The 27,588-nt window shown below is 50.1% G+C and overlaps 1 protein-coding gene across 3 annotated transcripts in view; it reads right to left on the bottom strand.

The window, feature by feature from the left end:
• LRSAM1 (leucine rich repeat and sterile alpha motif containing 1) overlaps positions 1–27,588 on the bottom strand; it is a 36,025-nt gene that overhangs the window by 5,106 nt on the left and 3,331 nt on the right. For all 3 annotated transcript variants that reach the window (XM_010984316.3, XM_031450499.2, XM_064490537.1), the window contains 17 exons: positions 26,530–26,607; positions 25,292–25,360; positions 23,506–23,590; positions 22,408–22,529; positions 19,943–20,033; positions 17,475–17,605; positions 14,316–14,345; positions 13,812–13,934; positions 13,343–13,482; positions 12,407–12,451; positions 10,545–10,615; positions 8,384–8,483; positions 6,910–6,997; positions 5,843–5,917; positions 4,111–4,191; positions 2,484–2,579; positions 487–585 (listed from right to left, as the gene is read on the bottom strand). In XM_010984316.3, the coding sequence (XP_010982618.1) occupies positions 487–585; positions 2,484–2,579; positions 4,111–4,191; positions 5,843–5,917; positions 6,910–6,997; positions 8,384–8,483; positions 10,545–10,615; positions 12,407–12,451; positions 13,343–13,482; positions 13,812–13,934; positions 14,316–14,345; positions 17,475–17,605; positions 19,943–20,033; positions 22,408–22,529; positions 23,506–23,590; positions 25,292–25,360; positions 26,530–26,607 (1,524 nt within the window). The remainder of the gene's footprint in view (positions 1–486; positions 586–2,483; positions 2,580–4,110; positions 4,192–5,842; positions 5,918–6,909; positions 6,998–8,383; positions 8,484–10,544; positions 10,616–12,406; positions 12,452–13,342; positions 13,483–13,811; positions 13,935–14,315; positions 14,346–17,474; positions 17,606–19,942; positions 20,034–22,407; positions 22,530–23,505; positions 23,591–25,291; positions 25,361–26,529; positions 26,608–27,588) is intronic.

The following is a 27,588-nucleotide window of genomic DNA, read 5'->3' as shown; positions in this document are numbered from 1 at the left end:
ACCAGGAATGACACATTGTAACTGACTATACTTCAATTAAGAAAAAAAGAGGGGACTGTTTAAACAAATGAGGGTTCATCCAGATCCTCGACACTCTGCGTCTGTCTGGAAACAGCAAGGAGATCCACATGCACGGGCCTGGAGAGCAGCCCGTCACTAGCATTAAGAGGAAAAAGGAAGTTGCCAAAATAGCATGTGTAGAAAGACTCCATTTTTATTAAAAAAAAAAAAAAGCTTCGTGTCTTGGGGCGGTGGAGGGGGGACCACACGTGTGATCCTGGTCTCTGCTCCCCCGACATGCCCAGAGCTGTCTTCCCCCCAGCAGAATGAACGCTCCCCCTTCATCTCTGCCCCGCCAGAGCCTAGCTCAGGACCTGGTAGACTAGTCACCAGAAATATGAACGGAATTAAACTGGAAGGATCAGGAAGCAGGGCATGGCTGCGGCACGAGGCTCCCCCGGCAGGGTGGGCGCCACCAGTCCTCACCTGCAGCTTCAGGGATAAAGGTTTCTGGTTCAAGAGCCGTTGATACTGAATCAGCCAGTAATTCTCCTGCTTGGTTTCGCTTTTGGCTTCTAACTCTGTCTGCCAAGAAGGAAGCAGACACCGTTAGTTACAAATCAGTAAATAAAAGCGGTAATGACAGTGACCACTGTGAACTCTGCTCCTCTGAGCACGTTGGCGGTGCTTGGTGTTCTGCGGAGACCTTTCCTACCCTCCGCTGTCTCACCGGGAAAGGCAGGGAGCCTCACTACCCACTCCACTGCTGAGAACGACCTCAGACACAGCACACCCGGTCGGGGGACCAACCGGGGCTGCTGACACCTGGTGCCCCGCCCTGCGCACCGTGACTCTGAGGGGGACAACTTCCCATCTGCTTGCGGGAACAGCAAAGCATGAGGCAGCCGTCTTCTCCTAGGAGGCTCAGGCTTGTCCTCCGGGTGCCGGGCGGGGAAAGAAATAGGATTCTAAGGACACTTTGGCTTCTGGGGTGGGCTTCACCGATCTGACAAAGCTGGAGAATTATAAACATCCTCCTCAAACCACCCTGTCCTTCAGGAAATACTCCCTGGGTGCTGCTCTGGGCCTGGCCCCATCCTGGGTGCTGTGGACAGAGCAATGAACAAATGACACTAACAGCAGCAGCGGCCAGTGATTCCAGGGCACCTGGTGCCAGACCGAGCCGAGCACTGGGAGATGCCAGCTTACTTAGTTCTCACAATTCTGTGAAGGGCTTTCTACTGCACAGTGAAGAAACTGTGTGATTAGAACAGAGTGATCAGCAGCTGGCCCAAGTGCAAAGAGCTGCCCCGCGTCAGGGCCAGGATTCAGACCCAGGCCGGCCGCGCTCGGAGCCTGTGCTCTGAACCACCAAGCCGCCACCCAGGACTGCAGCTGCGCTCTGGGACCAGGCGTGACGTGGGCAGATTTTAACACAGGCATCTCCCCACCTCCTTGGTAGTCCCTCTTGGACCCTGCTGAGCTGGCTCCTCTTTTCTGGCCTGGCCCTCCCTGGGCTATGGACACACCTCTCTCCTGGAGCCTATGACCCTGGCAGTCATGTCCTGCTGAGGCAGTGCTTCCTTCCTTGACAGTGAGTCCCGTGGTCCCTTGAGGGCGAGGGCACAGCGCCACAGTGTGGCCGCCCCTGCACAGCACTCAGTGTGCGGGTCACACGTTAACACAATTTACAGGCGACAGCAGGGAGGCATCAAGGGGAACAGGCAGCTTCCAACAAACACACCATCTGGGCTCGTGGGGGCACGGGAAGAAACAGGTCTCACTCCTCTCCATACCCGGCACAGGGCCGGCCTACAGCGGAGCTCAGAGGACATCCGGGGCAGTAACATGGGAAGAGACTGAGCCTTCACCACTCAGGTGCACTTGGGCTCTGGAGGAAGTGACCCTGACCTGCCACCCCAAAAGGGGCTCTAGCCCCCTGATAAAGTGCCAGGTCAAACCCATTTGGGTCCTGAGGACAATCTGGCAACTTCTGCCAAAGGCTTATTAAATGGTCTGCCCTGGACACAGCAAGTCCTCTCCTGGGCATCTGTCTGCGTAAATACTCATGGCTATGCTCAAATCCTCAGCTGCAGAGACAGAGAGCCTTGCTTACAAAAGTAAGAAACGAGTAGCTCGTCAACCGGCCAAAGGAGGGCCCATCTGGACACAGCCACCGAAGGAGCACAGAGGACATGAGAGACAGGAAAGGGCAGGTGCCAGCGGGACTGGGGGAAGGGTGTGCAGCTCTGAGTTACAGGCACGGACACACAGAGTGGTAAACATGCGTCGCAATGTCTGGAAAACATACATCAAAATATTGGCAATAAACAACCTCTCGGAAGTGAGATTCTTGTCCTTTGTACTTTCCATTCTTTCTCTGATGAACAATTACTAGAATAATGAAAGCGTTTCAAAGAACGGCAAGAGCATTTAGGGAAAGCAAACCCCTGTGTGAAGCCTGACGTGGAAGCCAAACGCACCAGGATCTCCCGGAGCTCTTCCTCTCGCTGTGTCTTCTCTTTGAGAAGCTGCTGGAGCAGGGAGCTGAGGGCCCAGCGCTGCTCGGAGATCATCTCCTGCAACACAAGACCACACCTCGTGCTGGGAGCACATGGCACCCAGGGCCAGAAGTCCCCGCCGTGTGGTGGATGGATCCCCCCTCACTGGGTTCTCAGCTGGCAGCCCAGGGCCCAAACTCCATTCAAGGCTCTGCCACTGATCTCAGGCTGAGAGTTGGGGGACAGAGTGGAGGGGCCCCTTGGCCCAGGCTTCCCCTCCCTACCCTCTCCCAAGTCTGTCCCTCCCTTCCCCACAGGGTAAGGCCAGGCCCAGGATCTAGTGGATGATGACAGTGCAGCGGTGAGAAACATCAAACAAAGGAAATGACAAGCCGCAGGGATCTGACTTCGTTTTCCCTGACTACAGAGCACGTGGGCAGAAGCAAATGGCGGGAAGTCAGTGCGTGACCCACACATTTGGGAAGGCTCTACACAGATGGAGGGATGCGCAAACTGGAGAGAGCCCTGGTTTGTATCCATGTTCCACTCTTCCTCTTGGAAACCTCGTGAAGACCTTGAAAATGAGAGCCCCACAAACTCTACCAGGCAGGAGACATGGGCACGCGCCAAGCACGGTGGCTGCATCTTCTCTGAGAGCTACCCCAACCCCTCATCGCTGGGGACTTTCCACCTGCTGGCTCACTCCCCTCTGATGGTCCTGACACAGGCCAAGCCTGGAAGACTATTTCCAGTTTATGTGGTGGGGACATGGAGGCCTGGGGAGGGGAAGTGACCTGTCTAGGGTCACACAGTGGCAGACCTGTGACCAGGACTCCAGACCGCAGCATTCCCTTTCCTGCATTGAGAAGCTCTTAAGACAATGAAGATGCCTTCACTGAGGACAGACACAGGGACAGTGACAGACAGAAGGCTCTGCTAAAAGCCTGGTACAGGACACAAGCCCTCACACACCTCTGATCCAGCCCCTTTGTGCACAACTGGGGAGATGAGGTACAGAGATGGGAAAGGGCTGCCTCTTCTCCCCTACCCACCCAGGCCACACAGCAAGACTGTGTGGGGACAACCCGGGTCGCAGATTTGCAGCCCAGAACACTATCTGCCAGTCCCTGCTGCCCCCATAGCTCTGTGAGCAGGATACCAGGCCGGAGCTCACAGAGAAGCTGCCTGCAGGGAGTGACAGTCAAAGCTGGGCCCTCTCCCTCCAGACATCCTTGGGACACCAGAGGATGTCAGCCCATGAGAACCAGCACCCCAGAAGCATGGCTTAAAGAGACAGGGAGCTCAGCAGCGACCCAGCTCCAAAACAAAGAAAACGCGGCGATGGAGATGCAGCCTGGGTGAGCCTTGGCAATGAAACCCTCCTTCCTCTGACCCTCCTGCCTAGCAACAGGTTGACCCAACCCCTAACCTTGGTCTGCACTGGGCTCAGCCCCCAGGCTGAGCCTTCTGGGGCCGGGGCATCCTCCAGCATCACTGCCTCGACTGCGGAGAGCAGCCAAGAGGCAGTGGGGAAACCGGTGGGGGGGGGGGGTTTCACCAGTTGGGGGCTGGGGTCGGGGGACAGAGCAGGCCAGGGAGCCCTACATACCTGTAGTGCCTCTGTGTCCAGGGATTTCCTCTTTAACTCCAGCTGTGTCAGCTGCAATAACTCAGTTTCTATTAACTTAATCTAAACAGAAGATGAGACAGGGTTTTTTTTTTATTAACCACAGTTCAATTCTGTGCTGCTGTTCCTCGATGGCCAAGTGGGTCTAAGAATCCTGTCTGGTGGGGGGGTGGTTCTAGAATGAAGGAGACCTGTGCGCCTTGAGAACTTCCTCAGTGGGGGTTTAGAAAGAACTCGCTATTGCATGGCCCCGAGCGTTCTGGGGGTGTGGACTCGGTCCTGGCCAGGACTGCTGCTCAAGAGCTGAGCACGGGGCCAGGCCCAGAGTGGGTGTCGTCAAGGTGCTCAGAATGAAGACAGTGAGGACCGTGAGTCAAGAACAGAAACGGAATTCTCACTGAGCCTCTTACAGGTCTAATTCTCTTGCTTCCTCTGAACAGCTGTCACAGAGGAGAGCAGAGGGTAAGGGAAGGGACTGGGCAATAACAATAATAGTATAGCTGATATTTATTGAACATTCCCTGTGCTAGGACTGTGCTTTATATGCATCATTTCATCAATTCTCCTCTGGCTATTAGGTTATTATTATTATTATTATTATTATTATTATTATTATTATTACTACTACTACTACTTTTACAGATAAAGAAACTGAGGCTCAGAGAGGTTAAGTAACTTGCCCAAGGACACACAGCAGGTAAGTGAGTGTGCCCTTTTCCTGGGATGTCCCTGCTTGCAGTCTGAAGGGGAAGAGCTGGCCTGGTGGGTCAAAACCACCCACTGAGACTGTCTCGGAGGTTACCACATACCCTCACGGTGTGACTGGGGGCTTTTAGTCCTGGGGGTGGGTCAGACCCCACAGCCAGTGACTTCTCTACCCTGTGCCTATGGTCCTATGACCCTTGTCCCTAAGTTCCTATAACCCCACCAACCCCTGGTCAGAGGAATGAGATTCATGTCCGGCAATGTGAGATTGAAATTAAAGGGGGAAATAAAAAGGTAAGTTGGTTTTGGTCAAAAAAGAAAAGAACAAAAAGAAAGAAAAAAAAACCATGCAAAATGTGAAATTCAAAGTGTGCTGAATACGATGTGATGTGAGTTCCGTGGCCCGAAAGCTCACTCCGTCTCCTGCCCACCACCCCTACCACCCCTCAGGGACCCAGACACAGCCCCACTGGGCAGGGGTGGCCGAGAGGCCCCAGCAGTGGGGCTCGCCCAAGGCCAGCCCGCAGGTCAGCAGTGGAGCCTGGATGAGCACACATCCTCCTGGAGACCCCATGCCCAGGTCACCCCTCAGCTGACACCAGGACCCGCCTGCCCACCTGTCCCAGCTCCTCAGTCTGAGCTGACAGGGACGCTGGGGTTTGGGCCAGCCACTTCTCCGCAGCAAGGGCGTCCTGCCTGGGGCCAATCAACGCAGAGGCGGCCAAGCAGTCAAGGCCAAGAGTTAGCACTGCCCTTTCCCTCACTCGACCCTGGGTATCGTGAGCACAGGTCACAGCGGCCAGGCTTGCACAGTGCTGCCCCAGGCACCTCCTGCTGGCCCCAAGTAGGTTCCATCAGGGGGTTGGGGGTTCCCGGGGGAGACTTCTTGTTGAGCTGGCTTGGAAGGAACTGGGATTCAAACCTCAACTGCCACCTGTGTAGCCACCTCCATGTGCCTCTGAAAGCCCACAGGACAGGTCTAGATGGGGACTTCACCCCCCGCACTCACCTGGTTCCTGATCTGCCGATGCATCAGGTCCTTCTTCACCTGGAGAGCCTCGAACGCGGCCTTCTGCATGGCGCTCTGTAACAGAGATCACGGCCGCTCAGGGGCCCCAGCGGGGAAACAACATCTGCGCCAAAGACACCTTCACGTGGGACTTTCTGTTTCTTAGAGAGACGACAACTCTTCAGCTCACTTGTTTAAATTTTTCAAATAATCTTTATCAATGGCTTACTACATGCTGGACACCATGCTCTGGGCTCTCCCGGCCTTCCACACAAAACGAGTGAGGACATGGCTGCTCTCACTGCCTGTTTCGCAGATGAGGAAGGTGGGGTTCAGAGAAGTGAACCTGCTGACCCTAGCACGCGTCTGTCCAGCCCCGAGCCTCACCTTAACCACAAGGCCAGCCGCCCTCTCTAAGGAACAGAGCACTTTCCTCAATCTCGCAAATACTAAGTCAAATCATTTTGGAAGAAGAGAGACAGTGGAGCTGGGGAGAAAGGGGATGGTGACGATGGACTGAGGAGTGACAGGATGACATCACGGAGGAAGACAGGAGGGAGGTGACGTGAGGGTCGAGGAACGAGATTCCAACAGGGATGGTGGGGAAAGCTGAGACCAAACAGTATAGACGTGAGAGGGAGGGAATCATGGGGGTCCTTCCTCATCTCATCTACTCTGCAGCACCATGGAGGATCTACTAGGCATCAGCTAAGACAGAAGGAGAGCAGACAGAGGGGCAGCAGGACTGGAAGCAAGAAGACCCGTGGGCTCGCTCTGCGGCGTGGTCACCGCCTCCTCCTGCCCGCTAAGTCCTCACAGTGGAGCCCCACGCAGCATGGGGAGCAGGTGCCCTGGGAAGGGTGCCTCCCCAGACTTCAGTGACCAGAACTCACCACCCAGAGAGGCCTTCCCCTGCCCCTCATCCTGATGGTTTGTACGTTTCTAACTCTCTAAGCTTCTTGGTTCTCACATACTACCCAGGACAGGGCTTCCACGTGGAGGCCTGGTGCTCTGCCCCGGGCTCCCTGAGCTCCTTCTGTGCCCCCGCCCTCACACCCTGGGCTCACCTCCTGCAGGATCTGGCTGATGGCTTTGTTCTGATCCATCTGTTGCCATGACAAAATCTGCTGGAACCGCTCATCCATCTCAGCCATGCTGCCAGAAAGACAGCAAATTCATTCACTCTCTGAACATTTCCTGAGCACCTACTATGTGCCAGGCACCTTGGAGGAGATGAAGATAAACCATTTACTCATTTAATAATAGTTATGGAGCACCTGCTGGGGCCATGTCCTGGGCTGGGCATGGACAAAGTTTTGTCTGATCCCATGGCCCTGGAAGGAGGGTGATGGAGCCTCTGAGTCTCCAGAGCTAGAGGAGACAATCTCCCAGGCCCTGTCATCCACCCCTCGACCGGAATCCTCTTTACGACGTCCCTGAAGCGCCTGTCTGGCCTCTGCCCACCCACCTCCACTGACGGGGAGCTCACGAGCTCCTGGGTGAGCCACTCAGGCTGTGAGAATGCTGTCCTTCCTGGCACTGATGTCTGCCCCACCGTAGCATCTCTCGTCCTGGACATGCTCTCATCCCCCAGAACAAGGCTAGTGACTCTGGCACAAAAATCCAAACTCTGCAACCTTACATATGGCCGCACTTTGGTACAAGCTTGGTTTTCAGTTTGTTTCATAATAATAGCTGTTATATATTGGACCATTATGTGGCAGATATTATGATCATTAATGCTCTTTAAATCTTCCAACAACTCTTGGAGTAAGTACTGTGATTTACCCCCACTTTTTGGACAAGAAAATGGACACTCAGGGAGGAAAAATAACTTGCCCAAGACTTCACAGTTAGTAACAGAAGTGGGACGTGGATCCACGTCTGTCTGCCCCTACTGCTCCTAAAAAAAGGTCATGCTACCAGAAAGGAGGGACATAGGGAGGCTGGCATGCTCCAGGTGCACAGTGGGGTGGAGGTGGCAGCTGCACCAAAGCCACTCAGATGGGAAGAGAAACACAAGGGCAGTCAGGGCTCCTGGCCCGATCCCGACTGGGACTCCTGAGCATCCAACGAGCTTTTCTCAACTGGCTCTGCTGGGCACCGAAGCTCCTTATAGACAAAGCCACAGTGCTGTGGTGCCAGGGTCGAACCATAGCCCTGCCATCAGCTAGTTGTGTTTCCTTGGGTGTGCTGTTCTGCCTCCCTGATCCTGAGCTGTGACTGTAAAGCGGGGCTAATGACAATGTAGTCCCTCCCAGATCCAATAAACTGCTGCTTGTCACTCAGCTGAGTGCCTGGCACACAGGCGGTGCCCAAGAAGAGCTAGTGATTCCTGTCACTGCATCACGGCCCAACACGGAATCACGGGGTCCAGCTAGAAAAGTCACAAAGATCAGTCGCCACTTGCCCCTGACAATGTGGCCGGGAGTGGGGTGCCCCAAGGCAGGGGATCCCAGGGCCTAGGTATCACCCCACAGTCCTTGATCCTGAGCCAGCCTCCTCAACTCCCCCACTCGGGAAGCCTCATCCTTACCTTACCTGGAACAGGCCTGCTGGACCAAGTTCTGCCTCTGAGACTCGTAAGCCATCTGGATGAGCCGGTTCTTACAACTCTCGGTCAGCATCTGCTGCATGGCAGCTGAGGAAACAAGGCGGCAGGGCTGAGAAAGGGCAGCCCCTCCTGGGGTGGCCTCGTGGGTCATCCACCCGAGAGTCACCCTTGAAAAAAATCTTTTTTTTTTTTTTAAACTCTAACAGTAACTTCAGCTTGAAAGACTAACTGTAAAACACTGAATAGCACACCCACACAGTCTTCCATAATCTTGTCACCCAGAAATATTACTACATTTTGATATATATTCTTCTGGTCAATTTTAATGCATATTTATGGATTTAAAAAAATTAAAAAAAAAATTCAAAGCAGGGACGTGAACAGATGTTTGTATACCTACACTCATAGCAATGTTATTCACAACAGCCAAAAAAGGTGGACACAACCAAAGAGCCTATTGACGGATGGATAAACCAAATGTGGCCTAGCCATACACTGGAATGTTAATCAGTCTTGAAAAGGGAGGAAATTCTGACATAAGCTACAAGATGGATGAACCCTGAGTGAAAGAAGCCAGTCACAAAAGGACAACACTGTATGATTCCATTTATGTGAGGCACCTAGAGACAGGAAGTAGAATGGTGGTCCTGCAGGGTCCAGAGACGGGGAAATGGGGAGATCCTGCTTAGTGGGTAGAGCTTCATTTTGGGATGATGAAAAAGTTCTAGAGATGGATGGTTGTACAACAATGTAAACGTACTTAATGCCACAGACCTGTACATTAAAAGTGGTTAAAATGATAAATTTTATGCTCAGTATATTTAACCAGATGAGAAAATTAAAATGTTACCACGCTAAAGTTACCACTTTCTCACCTTTTATAAATACATTCCTATGTCGTCATGGTGATGTGATTTTAACGTCTACAGAGTCCTACAGAGTATGGGTTGCCAAAGTTTAAGATAATCCTCTCTTTCAGGGCATTCAGGGTCTTTTTGCAATTATTAAATGATACTTCTATAAATATCTTGCTCAAACATCTCTGTGCACATCTGACTATTTGATTACCTCCTAGAATAATTCTCAGAAGCGCGCAGTGTTAAGGTCATGGGTACAGGTCATGTATACAGGTTACCCTTTCTGCCCTCCAGAAAGATTCATATTGCCTTTGGCAGCACCCAGGATGGCTCGGTACCATATGCCCTCAACAATTCTGGGTTATTACCTTTTTTTGCCTTTTTGTTATTTGCATTGAAATTTTTTAGTTATAAAAATAATACATGCTCATTCTTAAAAAGCTAAGCAACAGGGAAGTTTGAAAAGGTGGAGACAAAAGTCTCCTAACACTGAGCCTATCCCCAGTCAGCAATTTTGATAAACATCCTTCTGGGGATGCAAACACAGTATTTCTCTTTATAAACAGTGGATAATGGTGACCTTTAAAATAGGGACATTCAAGATAGGACACCTCATCGGGAGGTAGTGGGATGAAATGGTGTATGGAAAGTGCTTGGCCCAGTGTCTGGTACACAGTAAACCTCGACTAAAGGTGCACAGAATACCCCTTTCTCCTGCTCAGGTGCTGAAGAATGGGGTGACCCAGAAAGAATCGCTCCTTATTTTAAATAATGAGGAACTGCCTCCTTGCCTTCCTTGGCACGTGGCTCGATGTTCTCAGGATCAGTTGGGGAGAACTCCTCTCGTTGTGTGGACAGTGTGGAGCCCCAGGACCACTTGGGGAGTGACAGGAAGAGGGACTCCCAGGAGTATGGGAGGGGCCACCACAGCTCACGATGACAGTAACCCTAACAGCTGTGCTTTGTGCCAGGATGATCTCATCTGACCCTCATAATGACCCTATGAGGCAGATAATTATCTGTCTCCCCATTTTATAGATATGAAAACTGAGGCTCAGAAAAGTGAGGGACCAGTAATGCCCCATGGGTCACATGACCTGTATCCGAGCTGGGATTCTGAATCCAAGTCCAGGCTGACCCTAGGGCCCACGTTCCATGACTGGACTTTACTGCCCCTCCTGAGGGATTAAGTAGCGTCCTCAGTACCAATAGAGGGATGGCTGTCACCTCCTGCCTCAGTCAGCCATGCTCTGTTTCCATGACCCCCGCCCCTCCCCAACCCAAGACTCACAGGCGATCTCCCGGCGACGCAGGTTCTCTGTCTCCTCCTGGGTTATGGACATCAACTGTTCCATTCTTATTCTAGAAAAAAAAGTCAATCCATTTATTCAGCGTATGTAACATTTCCAACAGGGAATCCCGTCAGATGAGCACCACCTCCTTCAGGAAGTCCTCCATGTGCGTGCTCTCTGAAAGCCCGTGGCAGGACGCACCTCCATGGGGGCTCTGTTAACTTTCAGTCTTGTAGCTGGGAGCTTCTTGCATAAAAAGATGAACATTCCCTTAGGAAAATGGGCAAAGGACACAAACAGCTCCCTGATGTTACTGCTTGAATGCAAGTGACCACTGAACATACAGAAAGATCCCTAGCACCACTGATAACGAAAGAAGTGAAATCTTGTCACCCGTCAGGCTAGTTGACATTAAGAAAACTGATAAGCACTGGAGATGGCAGTGAACGTGGAGAAGTGGGCATTCTGTACACTGTTGAGGGGGTGTCAACTGGCAAAATGGTTTTTGGGAGGCAGTCTGGCAATACCTATCAAAATGTACTTTGAGTCTTTCCTTCCAAAATCTTCACATAAGGCATAAGGGCACATCTAATACAGCTTGTAATACTGCTTGTAATTATGAAACACCGGAAACCACTTACATGTTCACAGAGGACTAATTATTTAAACTATGATATAATTATACAGTGGAATTTGCTACAGCTATTACAGTTAATGAGGTTTTTGGCATGGAAATACATCCATGATATAACAAGTGAAAATAAGAAAGTAACTGCATGTATGTACGTGCATGTTGCTTGTGTGTATATTTGTTCCCCACACTAAACTGGCACAGTGGCTGGGAGGGGACAGCCTTTAATGTTTCTTGCAGAAGAAGCACGTATGGTCCGGGCATTCTGCCTTCTGCCCAGGACCACAGGCTGCACAAAGGAAGGCCATATCTGGTGTATCCATGGACCCCAGGCCCAGCCCAGAGAGGGCACTTGGTCAGTGTGCTGAATAAATGATGCCACCTGCCACAGCTCAGCTCGGCCTTGACCACCCCCAGCTGCCACAGCCCCCCCAGCTGAAGCGGAAGAGGTGATGGGGCTTCCCTGCAAACCCACGGGAGCCCCCGCGGGAGGCCTTCCCCAGCAGCCAGGGGTCAGGAAGCCTGGGCCCATGGGGAGGGAAGAGTCTCCCAGGCACAGCAGCCAGGTCCACACTGCTATTTTGGGATCCCCAAGGATCAGGAGGGATGCACGCTAATACCCCAGGGAGCTGGGGCGGGGGGTAGGGCACTTCCCCCACATCTTACCATCTTTTCTAAAGTGGTGCCTCTCAATGCAGACAACTTGGAGAGTGCAGAAAACACAAAGATCACCATCTCCAATTCCTGCCTCTCAAAAGCGTTCAGTGTAAACGTTTGGGGTGGGTCCTTGCGATTTCTCAGTACAGATACAGGCAGGGTGTCTAAGAAATGATGCACTGTAGACTCCATTTTCCACTTAGCAATAGAGTGGGAGCGTTTCCCTTAAATAAGGAATATTCTTAAGATATTTAATGGCTACAGATTACATTTAGAAGTTATGTACAGAGGAATAGATTTTTTTTCTAATTTTTTATACTAGAAATATGGTTGGACATTATACATAATTATTCACATCTCTGGATATTTCTCAAGAGTGTCTATGTATTTTAACAAACTTGAAGGCAGCGATTCTTTTTAATTCAATACTCCCTAAGGAGGTGAACCTCCTTACAGTTTTATAAAACCTTTCCAGCATAATCCTTGAGAATCACAAGTCCCTCTCTCCCTAGAGCCGCAAACCCCCAGGAAGGACCGCAGTGCTGAGAAACAGCTGGAGCAAAAAACACTTACCTTTCATTTTCCAGTGACTTCAGAATCTCAGAACTTTTCTTCTGCCTGTGGAGGAAACCATGACAGGCCTGCAGTCACCAGTGGGTCCGTTTCCAACAGAACCACTCAGGGGGCTTAGGAACTGATCACTTAGGGGTTCTGTGTCTCAGGCCAATTCCTTAACCACTTCAAACCCCAGCTCCTTGTCTGTGAAGTGGGAATAATAATTTTTTAAAAACTTCATGGAGCGTTAGTAAAGAGTGAATGAGAAAACAGACATCAAGTGCTTGGCACGTAACACCCAAGAGACGGCAGCTTTCATGGGCGCCTCGGTGGTGAGAACCGCGCATGGCAGGCTGGCCAGCCCCTCGGGCTCTGCGTAACTGCGGGACGAGGGAGGAGACAGACTTGGAGGATGGTGGAAAGAAGACTGGCAACAAAGGGGTGTGGCAGAAGCCTGTTTCTGGAATCTTTCCCCAAGGGACCCCAAACTAAACTTTCTCAGGCTTCTTGAGATCTCTATCTGACCCGCTTTCTCCCACGCTCCATCCAGACCTGCTCCCAGCAGCTCCTGCCTTGGACAGGATCTGTTCAGGCAAATCTCACTACAGGGCGAATGGCTGACCTCAGTGTGATAGGTGACTTGGAACCCAAAATATTGGAGCAGTATGCTATCTTGACTTGTTAAACTTACTCATTTTACAGATGGGAAACTTGGGAGGCAAAGGTCCAATTAGTAGCCGCCCCAAGACAAGAAACAAACCTGGCCATACCCAGATCAGTAGACCCTGTTTAAGTTGGTATGAACTGCAGCACCAAGAATGGATTCTGACGACGGAAGCCTCGGGCAGGGTCAGAGACTGTGAGGGAGAAAGGGAGCCCCATCTTGGGCTCCTCAAAGGGTACCACATGGGGGAAGGTCTCTGGGTTTGGGGGCTGGGTGGACGGGAGCCTGACCTCTGATTCTCCTGCAGGAGTTTCTGGATCCGGTTGGAGATATTCTGCTCCGTCTGCTTCAGCTGCTCCTGCAACCGCTGGCGCTCTGCGTCCAGGTAGCGCTGGCGCTCGCTCAGGCCCTGCTCCAGCCGGGACTGCTCCTGTGGCAGGGAGGGCAGAGGTCCGAGTCGGCTGGGACCTCCTTAGACGCCATAGGGCAGGGAGGGGCCCCGGCCCGGGACAAGGAGACTGGGTTTCCTGTCTGTCCTGCCAGCCCTTTCTGTGTGACCCTGGACCAGGCCATCCCCTCGCTAGGCTTCAGGACGTTTACAGCTTGCAAGGAGCCTGGACTAGGTGACCTGTAGCATCCCCACCCTCACTGTCTTGGAGGGTGGGAGAGCCTTCCCACATCAGAGGGACCTCAGCCCAAGTCAGGAGGCTCCCGGCAGAGGGAGCAGACAGGCCTGACCCCACTGAGCTGCTCACGAACCTCCTTGACCGTCTGAAGGATCTCGTCCTTCTGACTGTTGCTCTGCTGCAGGAGCTGGGCATGCTCTCGCTGCCCGAGCTCTAAGCGCCTTTCAAACTCGAGTTTCTCCAGCATCTTCTGTTCCTGCAAGAATGTAGATCCCTGTGACTGCTAGGACATGATAGCAGGGTGAACCCACCCCTCAACTCCGAATAGTGCAGGCTGAAGGTCTGAACACTGAGCAACACCCCTGCTGGGCCCAACTAACAAAATGGCAGAGACCAGTGGTTTAGAGCCTGGGGTTGGGCTCAACCTCTCTGAGCCTCAGCCTTCTCATCTGTCAAATGGAGATACCCTACCACCCACTGAGGCTGTGTGAGGATGTGGTGAGATGATGGAAGTAAGGGGAAGGCATTACTTTACCCTCTGATTCAGAGGTGGGAAGAACTTGTTTCCTCAAATCTTTTATAATAGTGGAGATGATTAATGAGAAGAAAAGTGACAAGACAAAAGGCATTTTCTTACCTTCCTCTTCTCATAGTCTGAGAACCTATTCTGGGGGAGAAAAAAAGATAGTGATCAAGAGAGGTGGGTAGCAGGGAGGAAGGTATAGTTCAAGTGGTAGAGCACATGCTTAGCATGCGTGAGGTCCTGGGTTCAGTCCCTAGTACCTCCTCTAAAAATAAACCTAAATACCTCCTCCTGCTGCCAAAATAAAATAAATAATATAATACTAAATAAATTGAATATTTTTTTAAACTTAAAAAACAAGAAAAAAAAAGAGGTGGGCAGCAGTGGCTCTCACTGGCAACGGCCTAGAATCTCCAGGGCACCTGACACCACTCAGATGCACAGGTTCATCCTGGAGCACCGCATCAGGGAGCTGGGATGGGTGGGAAGAGGGGGATGGTTCCGATGGACACCAGGGTTGAGAACCACTGGGCTTGGCACACTATAGGAAGGTCTTCAAAATAGTTCTAGTGACGCAGCACTGAGAAGGTATGGTGCTCCGAAAGGAAGACTGAGAAATGGGTATCTGATTGCCTTGTATGTCTGCACAATGCACCTGCAGCACCCAGCTCTAGTCACCAAAACACAATGTACAGAGCTGTGTGCACAAGTTCCCGCAGAACTGTTCAGGGGTGAAAACACTGGAAATAACTCATCTGCCCATGAACATGTGATTACTTCAGTAAGTCACGGTGCATCCATACAATGAATTATTACACAGCTATCAAACTTGGGGGCGAATGTGGGTGCAACTACAGAGAAGGCTGTCAGCCACCTCTCACTCTGTGTGCAGCACGAGTCTACGCTTTTAAAAACAACACAAACAAAACTCAATTCTGAGCCTTATGGTCATAGAGACAAAAGTCAGGAAGCAGATTCATTAATCAGTTCATGATGATTACCTCCTGGGGGTGGGGCTGCAGGGTGTGGGGGGTGACATTCACTTTACATATTTCTATATGGGTTAGATTTACAACAGGGAGCATGAATTACTTTTGGAGTTGAAGACATCGACACACACAGGCACCCTTCTATTTAGTTGTCTGGCTCTGAGACCAGGATCAGGCTGTCTGAGCTGTAAAAGCAGCATCCTATAAGGAAGTAAGGTTTTTTTCCTATGCTGAGGTAGGAGTAAAAATTTTTAAGTTAATCTTTAGTTATACAAATATCTGAATATATCCTCCTTGTAAAAAACTAAGCATGGCACATATAAGACTAAAGTACCCACTGACCACTCTCAGGCTTAATCCTGGTTCCCTACTGACCCACCCCACCCTGTGCCCCCATGTAAATATAATCATTAGACCCAAGTTCATGTATCTACTTACATATAATTTATGCCTCTGGAGAAATATATATATATTCATATGTGTGTGCAGTATATAAACTTTTTTTAATGAAGGTATAATTTACATATTGTAAAATTCACTTTTTAATGTACAGTTTTATGCACACAGTCATGCAACCACCACTACCATCAAGATACAGAACAGCCCCATAATCCCCTAAATTCCCTTGTGCCCCTCGGTCATAACCCTCCTCCCTCCTCTAGTCACTGGCAATTACTGATCTGTTTCCTTATATATTTGAACCTTCTCTCTAAACATAAAAATGGAAATATCTTATATTCATTGCCTTCTGCAAGCTGTCCTTCTCACTTATCCATCTGCCTTGTGACCCAAGTCTGAACAGACCTACCTCATGGTATGGATATGACAAGTTGGTTCAGCCTCTTCCCACGTTTAGGGGGCTGCCAATGTTTCATGACTACAAATAAGGCTGCAGTGAACATTCTTGTAAATGTCTCTTTGTGTAAGTGTTTCTCTGGGGTATGTGCTGAGAAGCGGAATTTCTGGATCATGGGCTGTGCCCATTTAAATTTCTGACATATATTGTCATCTTCCACAGTCGGGATACTGATTTCCATTCCCAAGAGCAATTTATGGGGCCACTGTTTACCCTACACTCAGGCCAATAGATACTGTCAAAGTGAAGTCTGTGCCAATCTAAGGAGGAAAACGGCATTTCATTGTTTTAATTTACCTGTTCCTAATTGCTAGTGAAGTGAATGTTAATTGATCATTTATACTGTTTTATTCTGTAAAGGATCTATTGATATATCTTTGGTCTATTTTTCCTCTTAGGATGGTTTTCGGCTTCATATTGATTTGAAAGAGTTCTTTTGTATGTTCAGTCTGCTAATCCTTCACCAGAAACATATGTGGCAAATACTTTGAGACTATAACTTCACACAATTTTCCTGGATAGTAATCTCTTCCTTCTCAAATTCTCATTGAGCTGTCCGAGGAAATATAAAACTACAAAAGCATTCAGAGCAGCCCTGGAATGCAGGGAAGGGTGGTATCAGGGAACCAGAGATTGATTAAAAAATAATTGGAAGATACAAAGCCAAACTTGCTGCAGCTGTGGGGCCTCCAGAGCGGGAGCAGACGGGCGGGGAGGGCCGGCTGGAGGCAGCTTCTGTCCGGCTCCACTATCAGGCGCACCCTGGCTACTGTGGCAAGAGCTTCTTCCTCCGTCCCTGACCTAAGCCAGGTCACCCCCAGGTGCTGACATGTGTGCCTCCCTGACTTCTTTACTAGAAAGAGAGCAGGACAGGCGTCCTGCAGAGTAACTGGCCCCGAGGCAAGAAGGACCTGAGAGTCAGCAAGGAACAGCACAGACATGATCCCCACTCCCTGAAGCTCCATCCGGCAAGCAGATCCTTCCCCATGTGATGCTTCATGTCATTTCGAGCTGCGATAAGGGCTCCCAGGGAAGTGCACAGGGTGCTCTGAGAACAGAAATGGGAGGCCTGGCCTGGGCTGCTCTATCGGGGAGGTTTCTCAGAGGACCTGACATTTAAACTGGGAACTGAAGGATGAGACTGAGTTATCGGGAGACGATGCATGGGGAGAATTCCAGACAGAGGGAACCACGTCCTCAAAGGCTCCGAGGGGTTGGGGGACAGACAGGAACACAGTGCAGTTGATGTTCGGTGAGCTGGTGGGGTGAGGCCACTGAGTAGGCCTTGTGAAAGCATCTAAGCACATGAAGGGAGGTTTGAAGGGAGGTGAATTCTAGTTTGATGGAGGAATCCAGTTCTGACGCTCTGAATGTCCCCGCTGTGCCCACAGTCCCCAACTCCATGTGCCAGTAGGCAAGTGCGCTTACCTGCCACTCTACCTCCTCCCTGGAGAATCTGTCCGTGGGCCCATCGGGGCTGTCCCGGGAGTTCTCCGCCCCATCTTGCTCCAGGACTGGCAGCAGGTACTGAGAAGGGGGGTAGTATTCCAGCCCTGATGCTGCAAGAAACGGACACAAGCTGACCAGGAGGGAGGAGACAATCTCAGTACTCAGAGCAGTCAGCTTCTGCCGCCTTTACCCCTTCCTGCCGCCCCAGCATCTGGTCCCACCCCCGCCTCCATCCACTGCTCCCCTCCGCTGGAGGCTGGGCCCTCCCGTGTGGCTCACAGTCCTAGTGCCTGGGCCTGAAATAGGGCAAGCGCTCAATAAGCATCAGCTGAGTGAATAAAAGCCCCACCCCCACCTGCCCCTTTACCATCCAAGTGATAATGAGGTGATGGTAAAAGCCTGAGATTAGTTGAGAGGCCTGGGTCCAACAGCCAGCTTCGCCCATAATTCCCTGTGTGTGGGACCCTGGGCAGGATGCTTGCCTTCTATGGCCTGTGTCGTTCCCTCCTGTAGCACCTGAAAGGATTCATACCCTTTTCCCATTTTGCCTTATTCTTGCTGATTTGTGGGTACTCTTTACACACGGTAGTTCATAACCTTGGGTCTATAATACATGTTGCAACTATATTCTTCCAGGTGGTAACTCGTGTTTTTCACTTTGATGATGTATATTTTTGAGGTAATAAAGAAGTTTAGATTTTTATGAGGGGGGAGGGTATAGCTCAGTGGTAGAGCACACACTTAGCGTGCATGAGGTCCTGGGTTCAACCCCAGTACCTCCATTAAGTAAATAAACCTAATTACCTCCCCCTCAAAAAGAGAAGTTTAGATTTTAATGTAGTTATCTCCCCCCTCAAAGGATTTAATAGGCAATATGCAAGAAATACTAAAAATGGGCAGTAGACATGAAAAAATATTCAAATAATCAAGGAAAATACATTAAAATAATAACAGGCTCTCTATTTTAGGGGTGTGGGGAGGTAATTAGGTCTATTTTTTTTTTTAATGGAGGTACTGGGGATTGAACCCAGGACCTTGTGCGTGCTAGGCACGGGCTCTACCACTGGGCTCTACCCTCCCCCCAATAATGGGCTCTCCTGTTTACACTTTAGATGAGAACACTTTTAAGGGCCATACCAAGTGTTAGCCAGGTTGTGGGGAAGAGTCCTCTCAGACACCCCTCACGGAATGTAAGCTGATGGAACCTCTCCAGAGACAACACGGAGTGCTTTTCCCTTCCCCCTACCAGCCCCATTGTGCCTGGCCTGCAGGGGTACTCCCACTGCACCAGAGAGGTGTGGCTGAGAACGTTCCTCCCAGGGGAAACTGGAAATAACCTGCGTTCGCAACAGGGGATGGCTGCGTCAGCGATGGGGCTCTGCCACGTGGAATACTCTGCAGGAGTTTACAAGGTGAACCCACACGTCCTGGGATGGGAAAAGCCCAAGACCTATTCTTGAGTGACAGAAGCAGGGCAGAGGATCACATAATATGACATCTTTTGCGGGTTTTTTCTTTTATGTTTTTAAAAGAGCTAACGCAAAGATTTTACATACATACGCATATCTCCTACACAGTTTAAATGAACTGAAGAATTATTTCTTAAGCTATGTAGTAGGTATACATTCACTGCTTTATTCCTTGTCTTTTGTATACCTAGTATTGCATAATTTAAAAATCATTTTAAATAAAGGGCTTGGTCTAGCTCGACCATGGGCCAGGGTACACATTATAATCACCTGTTGCTCAAAAACTAATTTGGTAGATGTGTGGCCTGATTAACCGTTGTGTGACGCATGTGTGGCTTCTTTTTCTTTTTTAACTGGAGTATAACACACACAGAAAAGAGCACAAAATCTTCACGGACAGCTTGATGAATGTTTCAAGGTGAACACGCCCTTATGAGAAGGAATCCAGGTTGGTTCAATGACCTCTTAACTGGTCCACTACCCTTGCTTCTTCCAACCCCTCCTCCTTACTGCAGCTGGAATTCTTTGCAGAAAGCAAATCTGACCAAACCCCTCTCCTGCGTGACACCAGGCCAGGCGCCCCCTCCAGCCTCGTCCAGTGCCTCTTGGCACCAGCCCCTTGGCGTCCCCTCCACCATCCCTCCAGGCCCTTCAACAAGGACCTCCTTTTGCCAGGAATATCCTTCTTTCTTTTCTAATCTTCCTTCAGGTTTCAGCTGAGCCACTTTCTCAGACAAATCTTCCCTGAGGTCCCAGCCTAAATAGATGCCCCATTCTATGCTTTCGTAACCACAATCAGTAACCACACTTCCTCGGGTGAAAACCTGCTTTGCCTGTTTCTCCTTTCAGATATGGAGAGCTCTGAGCAGGGACTGTGGCCTCCTCGGTCTCGCTGTCCCCGTCCTGGCAGGCACAGGGCAGTCGCAGGGGCCACGTTCGGTGCTCACTGAGCGAAAGCAGCGGGCTGCCTGGCTTTACCTTTGCAGAGGAACTGCTGGATGGCCTTGGTGCCGGCGCTGCACACCTCTGGCGGAGGGTAAACCATTGATGCCGCATCGAGGCTCAGAGTCTGCAGACACAAGGGGTCCTCTCTTTACATGTTGTTCATTTCACTGCTCAGCACAATCAAAACCCTCCTGGTTTAGTTATTAACCCGGGTGTTCACTGTCGCCTCTGCCTAGCAGGGGAAGCTGCCCTGTCCTGCCCCTGCTGTGCTCCCAGCACTTAGAACAGGGACTAGCATGCAGCAAGCAGTCGATCCATGTTTTTGAATAAATACATGAATGAGCAGAAGAAAAGGAAGCTGAAGGACAACATAGAATAAGATTCCATTTTTGTTAAAAAAAATATATATATATTCTCACATACTCTCATATTTATAGAAAAAAATGAGGAATATATATCAGACTCAAAGTAGTTTCCTCTAAAGGGTAGATTCTGGGGATACTTTCTACGTGAAATGTTAATTACTGGAATTAAAAAAAAACAATATACAGTATGTCTTTTTTTTTAAGAAACATTTATCCAAGCACACCTGCATATGCTTACAGGTTTATGACCCAGGAAGCAGGAACCTAGGTTCATGCAAATGCCTCTCAGCTGTCCACACCTGTGGTATTGGTGTTTCAGAAACCAAGCCCTCAGTGGGTGGGGGTATATAGCTCAGTGGCAGAGCACATGCTTAGCATGCACCAGTCCTGGGTTCAACTGCCAGCACCTCTGTTAAAACAAAACAAAACAAAACAGCAAGGCCTCTTCCTGGCAACATCTCACTTCCCTCGGGCCCTCTAACCGCACTGAGTGCTGGCAGGAACGATCTCAGGCTCCTTTTGGGAACTGACAGTTTCTCTGCTTGGAGCAGACAGACTGGCCTCAGGGCAGGGGAGTCCTGGAGCAGGGACAAGGCCTGGGAAGCCGCCTCAGATGTATTTCTGCAGCCCCGGCCAGCAGGCCCTTGCACCCGATGGGTGACGAGTGAACACGTATTGATGTGGGAGCCTGCTCTGGAGCAGAGGAACTGACCGCCTAGGGGTGGGGAGCCCCAAAGCAGAAAACCCCATTCTGGGGTGGGGTGGGAATCCAAAGGAAATTAAGCCCACAGGGGTTACTACTAGTCACTGACAGTAAAGCACGGTGGTTGAAGAGCACAGATGTTGAGGTTGTACCACCTGGTTCTATGGACAATTCAAGTTAAAATTTTAATTGATTAAAATCAAAGAGAATTTAAAGCTTAGTTCCTCAGTTGCACCAGCCACATTTCAAGTGCTCAGTAACCCCAGGTGGCCAGCGGTTACTACACGGGATGGCATAGGTTACAGAGCACATCTGCTGTGAACCCTGAACAGGTCACCTGACTTCCCCAGGCCGCAGCCCCTGGACCTAAACAGGCACAACACCAGGGACCTGGGAGGCTGACTGACGGGTAACGTGAGATGTGCAGGAGACCCTGGCCTCAACCAAGCACGGCTGCTGCTATTGTCTCCTCCTGAAAAAAGGTTTGTCCAAGCTGCCACCAAGAAACTCAAAAGATTTTTTTAAAGAACTGATACAAAGGAATCACTCTCAGAGGTTTTACTAGCTGTCTCAGAATAGCTTTAGAATGAGGAACATGGCTCTGAGCTGTGCTGCCCAATATGGTAGCCACCAAGCAGGTGTGCCGATTTAAATATGTTAATTAAAATTCAATAGAATTAAATATGTAGCTCGTTGGCCATCCTAGCCACATTTCAAGTGCTTGATAGCCACATGTGGTTACTGGCTACCATATTGGGCAGCATAGTCACTGACCATTTCTATTACCCGGAATGTTCTATTGGACGTTAAGGAGCTTAATTATGTGTGGGCCTGTCTCTCCGGCCTGCCCAGGGAGAGGAGTCGACCATCCTGTCCTTTCTTATGCTGGCCGCAATGGCAGGAGGGACCAGCCACTGGGGTCAGCCACCTTGCTTCGCTGTCTCCACCCTCACCTACCCACTCCCAACACAGACGCCGAGGCCCAGCAGTCTGGCTGGAGCCGTAACTCACTGACGACACATCATCAGAGGACTCCGGGATGCTTGGCCAGACTGGGTGTCATTGCGAATGGATGAGCCCCCTTTCCAGAGGCCGAGCTGCACAGAGCTGAGCACAGGCCCTGGATCCAGTCTGCCTGATTTTCAAGCCCATCTCTGCTATCACTACCTGTGTGGCCTTTGGGTGAGGTCCTTAAACTGTCCATGCCTCAGTTTCTTCATCTGCAAAGAGTGCAACAGTATTTGCCTCAAAGGATTTTTGTGCAGATTCAGGGAACTCATGCAGGTGAAGCACCTAGACTTAGTAAGCACCAGATAAATGTGAGCCATCTTGGCATCATGACGGTAAGAGCCCACCTTCCCTGAGCGAGTTGCCTTATGTTAGTATCTGTTAGGGGCTGAACTGTGTGGCGAGAGTGGCTCCCCACTTACCTCCAGGGTTCGAACATGCGCCAGCATCTGTGGCAACCTCTGAATCTCGTTTTCACTGATGTCCAGAGTACGCAGGCTCCGAAGCTCCCCCGAGGTGTCTGGAAGCTCCTTCAGCTTGTTGTCTGGAGAGATCCCAACGGCACAGCTCAGCACCCCAAAGCCCCTTCACCAGCCTCCTGTCTGACAGCTGCCAGGACTCAGGGGGAGGTGGGGGCCTCATTCGGAGCCTGGGGCACTTGCCAGCTCCTGGAACCCGAGGCTCGTGAGGAAGAACACGACAGTGGAGTTTCAGAGACCTGGGTTCAAGTTCTCATTCCACCACCTACTAGCTGAGTGACTTTGAAAAATTGACTCGACCTCCCTGGGCCACAGTAGTCTCATCTGTAAAATGGGGATGATAATACTATTTGGCCTCATAGGAATGTTGATTCAATGAGATCATGCATACGAGGTGCCTATCACATAGTAAGGGATCAGGGGAAGGGGTGCTATTATTTCTATCATTATCTGTACGTTACCTATGGGTAAACTGGGGCATTCTGTGCAGAAAGTGCTTAAGGACGACACAAAGAAATGAAAGCTGGGGGGCACGGGGAGGTGCAAACCAGAATCTTGGCTCTGTCAGTATCACACTGGGGGCTTCCTAGCCTCACTTTCCTCATCTGTAAACTGGGGATAACACCTCCGCCCTCTCCCTACCTCACGGACTTGTCATGAGGCTTCCCGCATCCCTGAATGTGGAAGAAAGTGCTGCTCAGCATCATTACTGCGGCTCTTGAATCCCTCTGGCTCCCCAGTCAGTTCAGTGCTCTTACCAGTGCCCATTGTTACAAACTCAAATAGCTGTCTTGGGGGCCTTGTTGTCAACACCATCTGCCCTCCTCCCTGCAAGGCCCTGGCTCCGCGCCCTCCAGATACCCTGTCTCTGGTAACCATGGAGACAGACTGACCAAACAGGAAGTCAGACAGTTCGCAATGACACCTGGGGGCTGGCTGCCCTCATGTACAATGGTTCCCAGAGGAAGCACCCTGTGGGTGCTGACTAGGTCAGCCCAGAGCTGGCTGAGGGTCACACGGACAGGGCTTCCTGGCCCCTACCTTTCACACTGAGGGTCTGGAGCTGGATCAGGTTCCCAATGGAACGTGGGAGATACGTCAGTTGATTCCTCTCCATGTTCAAGACCTAAGAAAGAGGGAAAAGTGACATGAGAACCCCCACACAGACAGAGTGTTTCCTCCTGCTTCAGGCCAGGCATTATCTGGGCACCACACACATCTGTGTCTCCTGACAGCCCTGTGAGGAAGATAGAGGCTGTTATTGTCCCATTTGAGAGATGGGAAAACTGAGGCTCAGAGTGATGAAGTCATGTGTCCAAGAGGGCAAAACCAGACTCTGAACCTGGTTCTTGCTGAGGCTCTTATCAGTCATAATGACCACAAAATAGCCAATTACAGCCCCACAATCAGGGCAGGAGGAAGAATGGGACTGACAGATACAGGGATCTGGGTGAGGCAGCACAACAAGGCCTCGTTACCCCAGTGTTAGCAGAAGAAAACCAAGCTGCGTAAAGGCAATGGACCTGCACAAGGCCTCAAGGCTGGAAGCCGGTGGTGCCAGGATCCAAGCCCCGGCTTACTGGATTCTGAAGGCCATGCTCCCTCCAGGATGCAGTGAGGGAGAACAGGAAGATACACTAAATTGCCACTAAAAATAGATACAATGGAAAGCTGAGTACATAAAAAACAGTGTGGCAGATGAATATTTGATGAACCAAAGGATGCTAATGAGTTACTGTCAGGTATCCAAAAGTTACAAAACAGTGAATGCAGCAATTCTACAAAAATATGTACAGAAAGTCCCCAAAGAGCCTATACTAAGGTCTTCACTGAGGCTCACTCTCCGTGGTGGCAATTATGACTGTTCTGCCACGTGTCCCCTATGTGACTCTGGGCAAGTTACAGTCATCCTTTTGGATCTGTTTTCTCTTCTGTAAATGTGAGAACATCATCCACATCGTAGGGTAGTTCATTCAAATCATTTCTAGTCTCCTCCACGTGTGAGGCAGTGTGCTAGGCGTGGGTGCTGCCCTCACGGAGATTACAGTTCAGGAGGGGAGACGGCCAAGCACAACTAGTGATTGCAGACTGCAATTTGTGCTCTCAGGGATTGAGACAGAGGCAAATAAGGTAGATCCAGCTGGACAGGGAGGACAGGAAGAATTCTTAGTGACATTTGGGCTGAGATGGAGTTCGAGCCAATGCAGCAGAAGGAAGAGCAGCGTGGAAAGGCCCTGCTGGGGGTGGAGCACAGAGGCCAGAGGGTTTTAGGAGCTGAGTGCAGGCAGCCAAGGGGAGAGAGTAGGAGAGGAGGCTGGAAAGACAGGTGGGCCTGTTGTACAGGGTCTGATGGGGCACAGTGAAGAGAAGGGATGTTAACCTGAGTGTGAAGGGAGGCATGTCTTCCTCTGTGAAACGGGGGTGATGCGCACACCCGCCTCACAGTGTGGCTGTGGGGAATCAACCGATAACTCAAGCGAAATGCCTAGGTAGGTGCTGGCGCCCAGGGAGCGCTCAACAACACAGGGGCTGCCACTGACAAGGAACAGAAGTGAACCGGCGAGTCAGGGTGCTGAGTTCATGTTTTGAAAAAGTAGACTCACTGGGTCTTTTTCTCTAAAATTGTGGCAACTCATGATGAAATCCCAAAAGCACATGCCAAACATACTGTAGAGAGATGCCCACAACCCAGACTGCAGTGCTGACGCCATCACTGGGTATCTCAATATCAAACGGGGATGAGCTGCCACCAAGTGCAGGTGGCAGGTCTCTGTAGCTTTCTTATGTAGGGAGTCAGAGGGGGGCTTTCTGTTTCCTGCAGCCATACCTGGAGGGCTGTCAGCTGCCCTATATCGTCAGGAAGGGCTGCCAGCTGATTATCATGAAGATCCAGAACCTGTGGGAGGAAAACAAGTTTAACACCTGAAAGTCACCAACTGAGAAAGCCCCTGGGATTTGAGGCTCTGAGAGACAAGGGCATGGTGGGGGTGGGGCGCCCTCAGGCCTCTGGTGTTGAAACAAAGAGCACCCAGACCTTCCTCCCCAACTAAGTGACCACTCCACTCATTTCCTTTCTAAAAATATGCCATTTCATCCTTTTCCATCAAATATTTGTTTTTACTCTTGAGTGAAAACAGTATGTTACAAAACAGAATGCACAGATATTCAAATGTTAAAAAGAAAAACTTATAGTATAAACATAGCATAGAAAAAACTACCAAATATATAATATGTAATATATCAATATAAAATACTGATAATGGTTCTTAAGAATGTGAAACTGTTTTTCCTTATGCTTAACAGTATTTGCTAATGTTTTTTACAATAAAAATGAACAAAAAAGGCATAGGATATATATATGCATGCATATGCAGATATAACATGCATATATAAAAAATATAAATATACACAAATATAAAGTTTTTTAAATGTTACCTTTTTTCCTGATTGTATAAATAACGCCTGGTGGACCAGAACAGCAAAGAGAAGTAAAAACTACCCCTAAGACCTACGTACCAGTTGTTAACTATAAAAAACACTTTGATACATGTGCTGGCAGTCATTTCTCCTAGTGTGGACAGGACACCCACTGTCACAGCTCATGTTCACGTAGAATAGTCCTGGGGTCACGCTCACCTATACTGTGAATACGTCCCAGGCTCTGACCTGGGGGAGATGATGGTCAGGGGGGAGTTGCCCCAGGTCACTAAGCTTTCACACTGATCATAGAATGCCTGGCGTCTCTTCTGTTCCTTCTTGTTTGGGCCCCTCAGACTCCCTGTTCTCTGCTAGCTCACTTGCTACGAGCTTATGGTTTGCCTTGCCACCTAGTGGGTAAGCTCTCTGAGGGCAGGGCCTGTGGCTGCTTCTCTCTGCAATCCCACTCTGCACAAAGCACAGATAAGGTGCCCAATAAACCACGCTGATCAAACCCCAGGTTCACTCTGACATTAGGCACGTCTGGAATAAATGTTGGCAGAGGAGATGTGAAAGGAGTGGAGATGTCTGGCTGCCACCTGAAACACCATGCGGAGTCCCTGATGCCTGGGAGAAGGGCCCCCGTACCTTGATGGTTGCCAGACTCAGGAGGCTGCAGGATTTAGGAAGCAGGGAAGTGAGGTGATTCGTGTGGACAATCAACACCTGTGTGGAAAAGAGTTTCAGTGTGTTAGGCTGAAGAAGAGTAGCAGGCAGGCAAGGCTGGAGGCAGGGCAGACAGCTCAGCACAGGGCGCTCGGTGGCCCCGCCCCGCCCCGTTCTCCCCTCTTACAATCATAGCGAGGGATGCAGTTCAGAATCACAGGACCTCCAAATGTGGACTCAGGTGACCTTAAAATCTGGAATTTCAGGGTGAAAGGGACCTTAGAGGTCTAATTCTACCTTCCATCCCAAGAAGGGATCTCCTGTAGCTGTCCTGATCTTAACCTCCCTCAGCTGCAGCATCCTCACATAGAAAATAGAGAACAATACATTTCTGCCTCCAAGGGCTGCCACTGATGGTTAACAAGCTAACTGATAAAAAGCACTTAGCCTAGGGCTGGCATGTGGTCCAGTGCTCATTCCAAGTTGTCTATTTCTATTTTTGTTAGGCATCGACCCCTGTGTGGATACTTCTGGTGTCAAAGAGCTCACTACTCTGTTGGTAGGGAACACATTTTTCCTTCCTTCATTTAGATGTTTCATTTAGAATACTCTCATCTATCTGCATTTAAGGTTGCAATGCCTTTCTGAAAAATCACTCGTTCGGATCTCCCCTGGGTGGCCAGAATAAAATGAGTGTAGTTTTTATTATTAACAATGAGGTTACTCAGTGTCTACTATGTGGCAGGCCTTACACTCAGCGCATTTTTATCTCTGTCTCTACCTACATAACTGTCACTCATTTAATTCTCACAATAGCTCTGCAAGCAAAGATCTACGAATGTCTTCATTTCATAGATGAAGAAACTGAGATGTAAGAGTCTAAGGAAGTTGCCCAAGTCAGGAGGGGCAAAGCCAGGATGGGACCCAGAGGTGTCTGACGCCAAAGCCTGCTCTCCTGTGAACACGCCTACTGCAGGCTGAGAGGGTGCGATTCAGAGAGAAGGGGGATGTCTATGCCAGGAAGACAACTCCTAGAATTCC

This window comes from Camelus dromedarius, chromosome 10 (genome assembly GCF_036321535.1).
Source record: "Camelus dromedarius isolate mCamDro1 chromosome 10, mCamDro1.pat, whole genome shotgun sequence".
Lineage (NCBI taxonomy): Eukaryota > Metazoa > Chordata > Mammalia > Artiodactyla > Camelidae > Camelus > Camelus dromedarius.
Note: the sequence above shows the minus strand (reverse complement) of the source record. Positions and strands in the feature narration are given on the sequence as shown.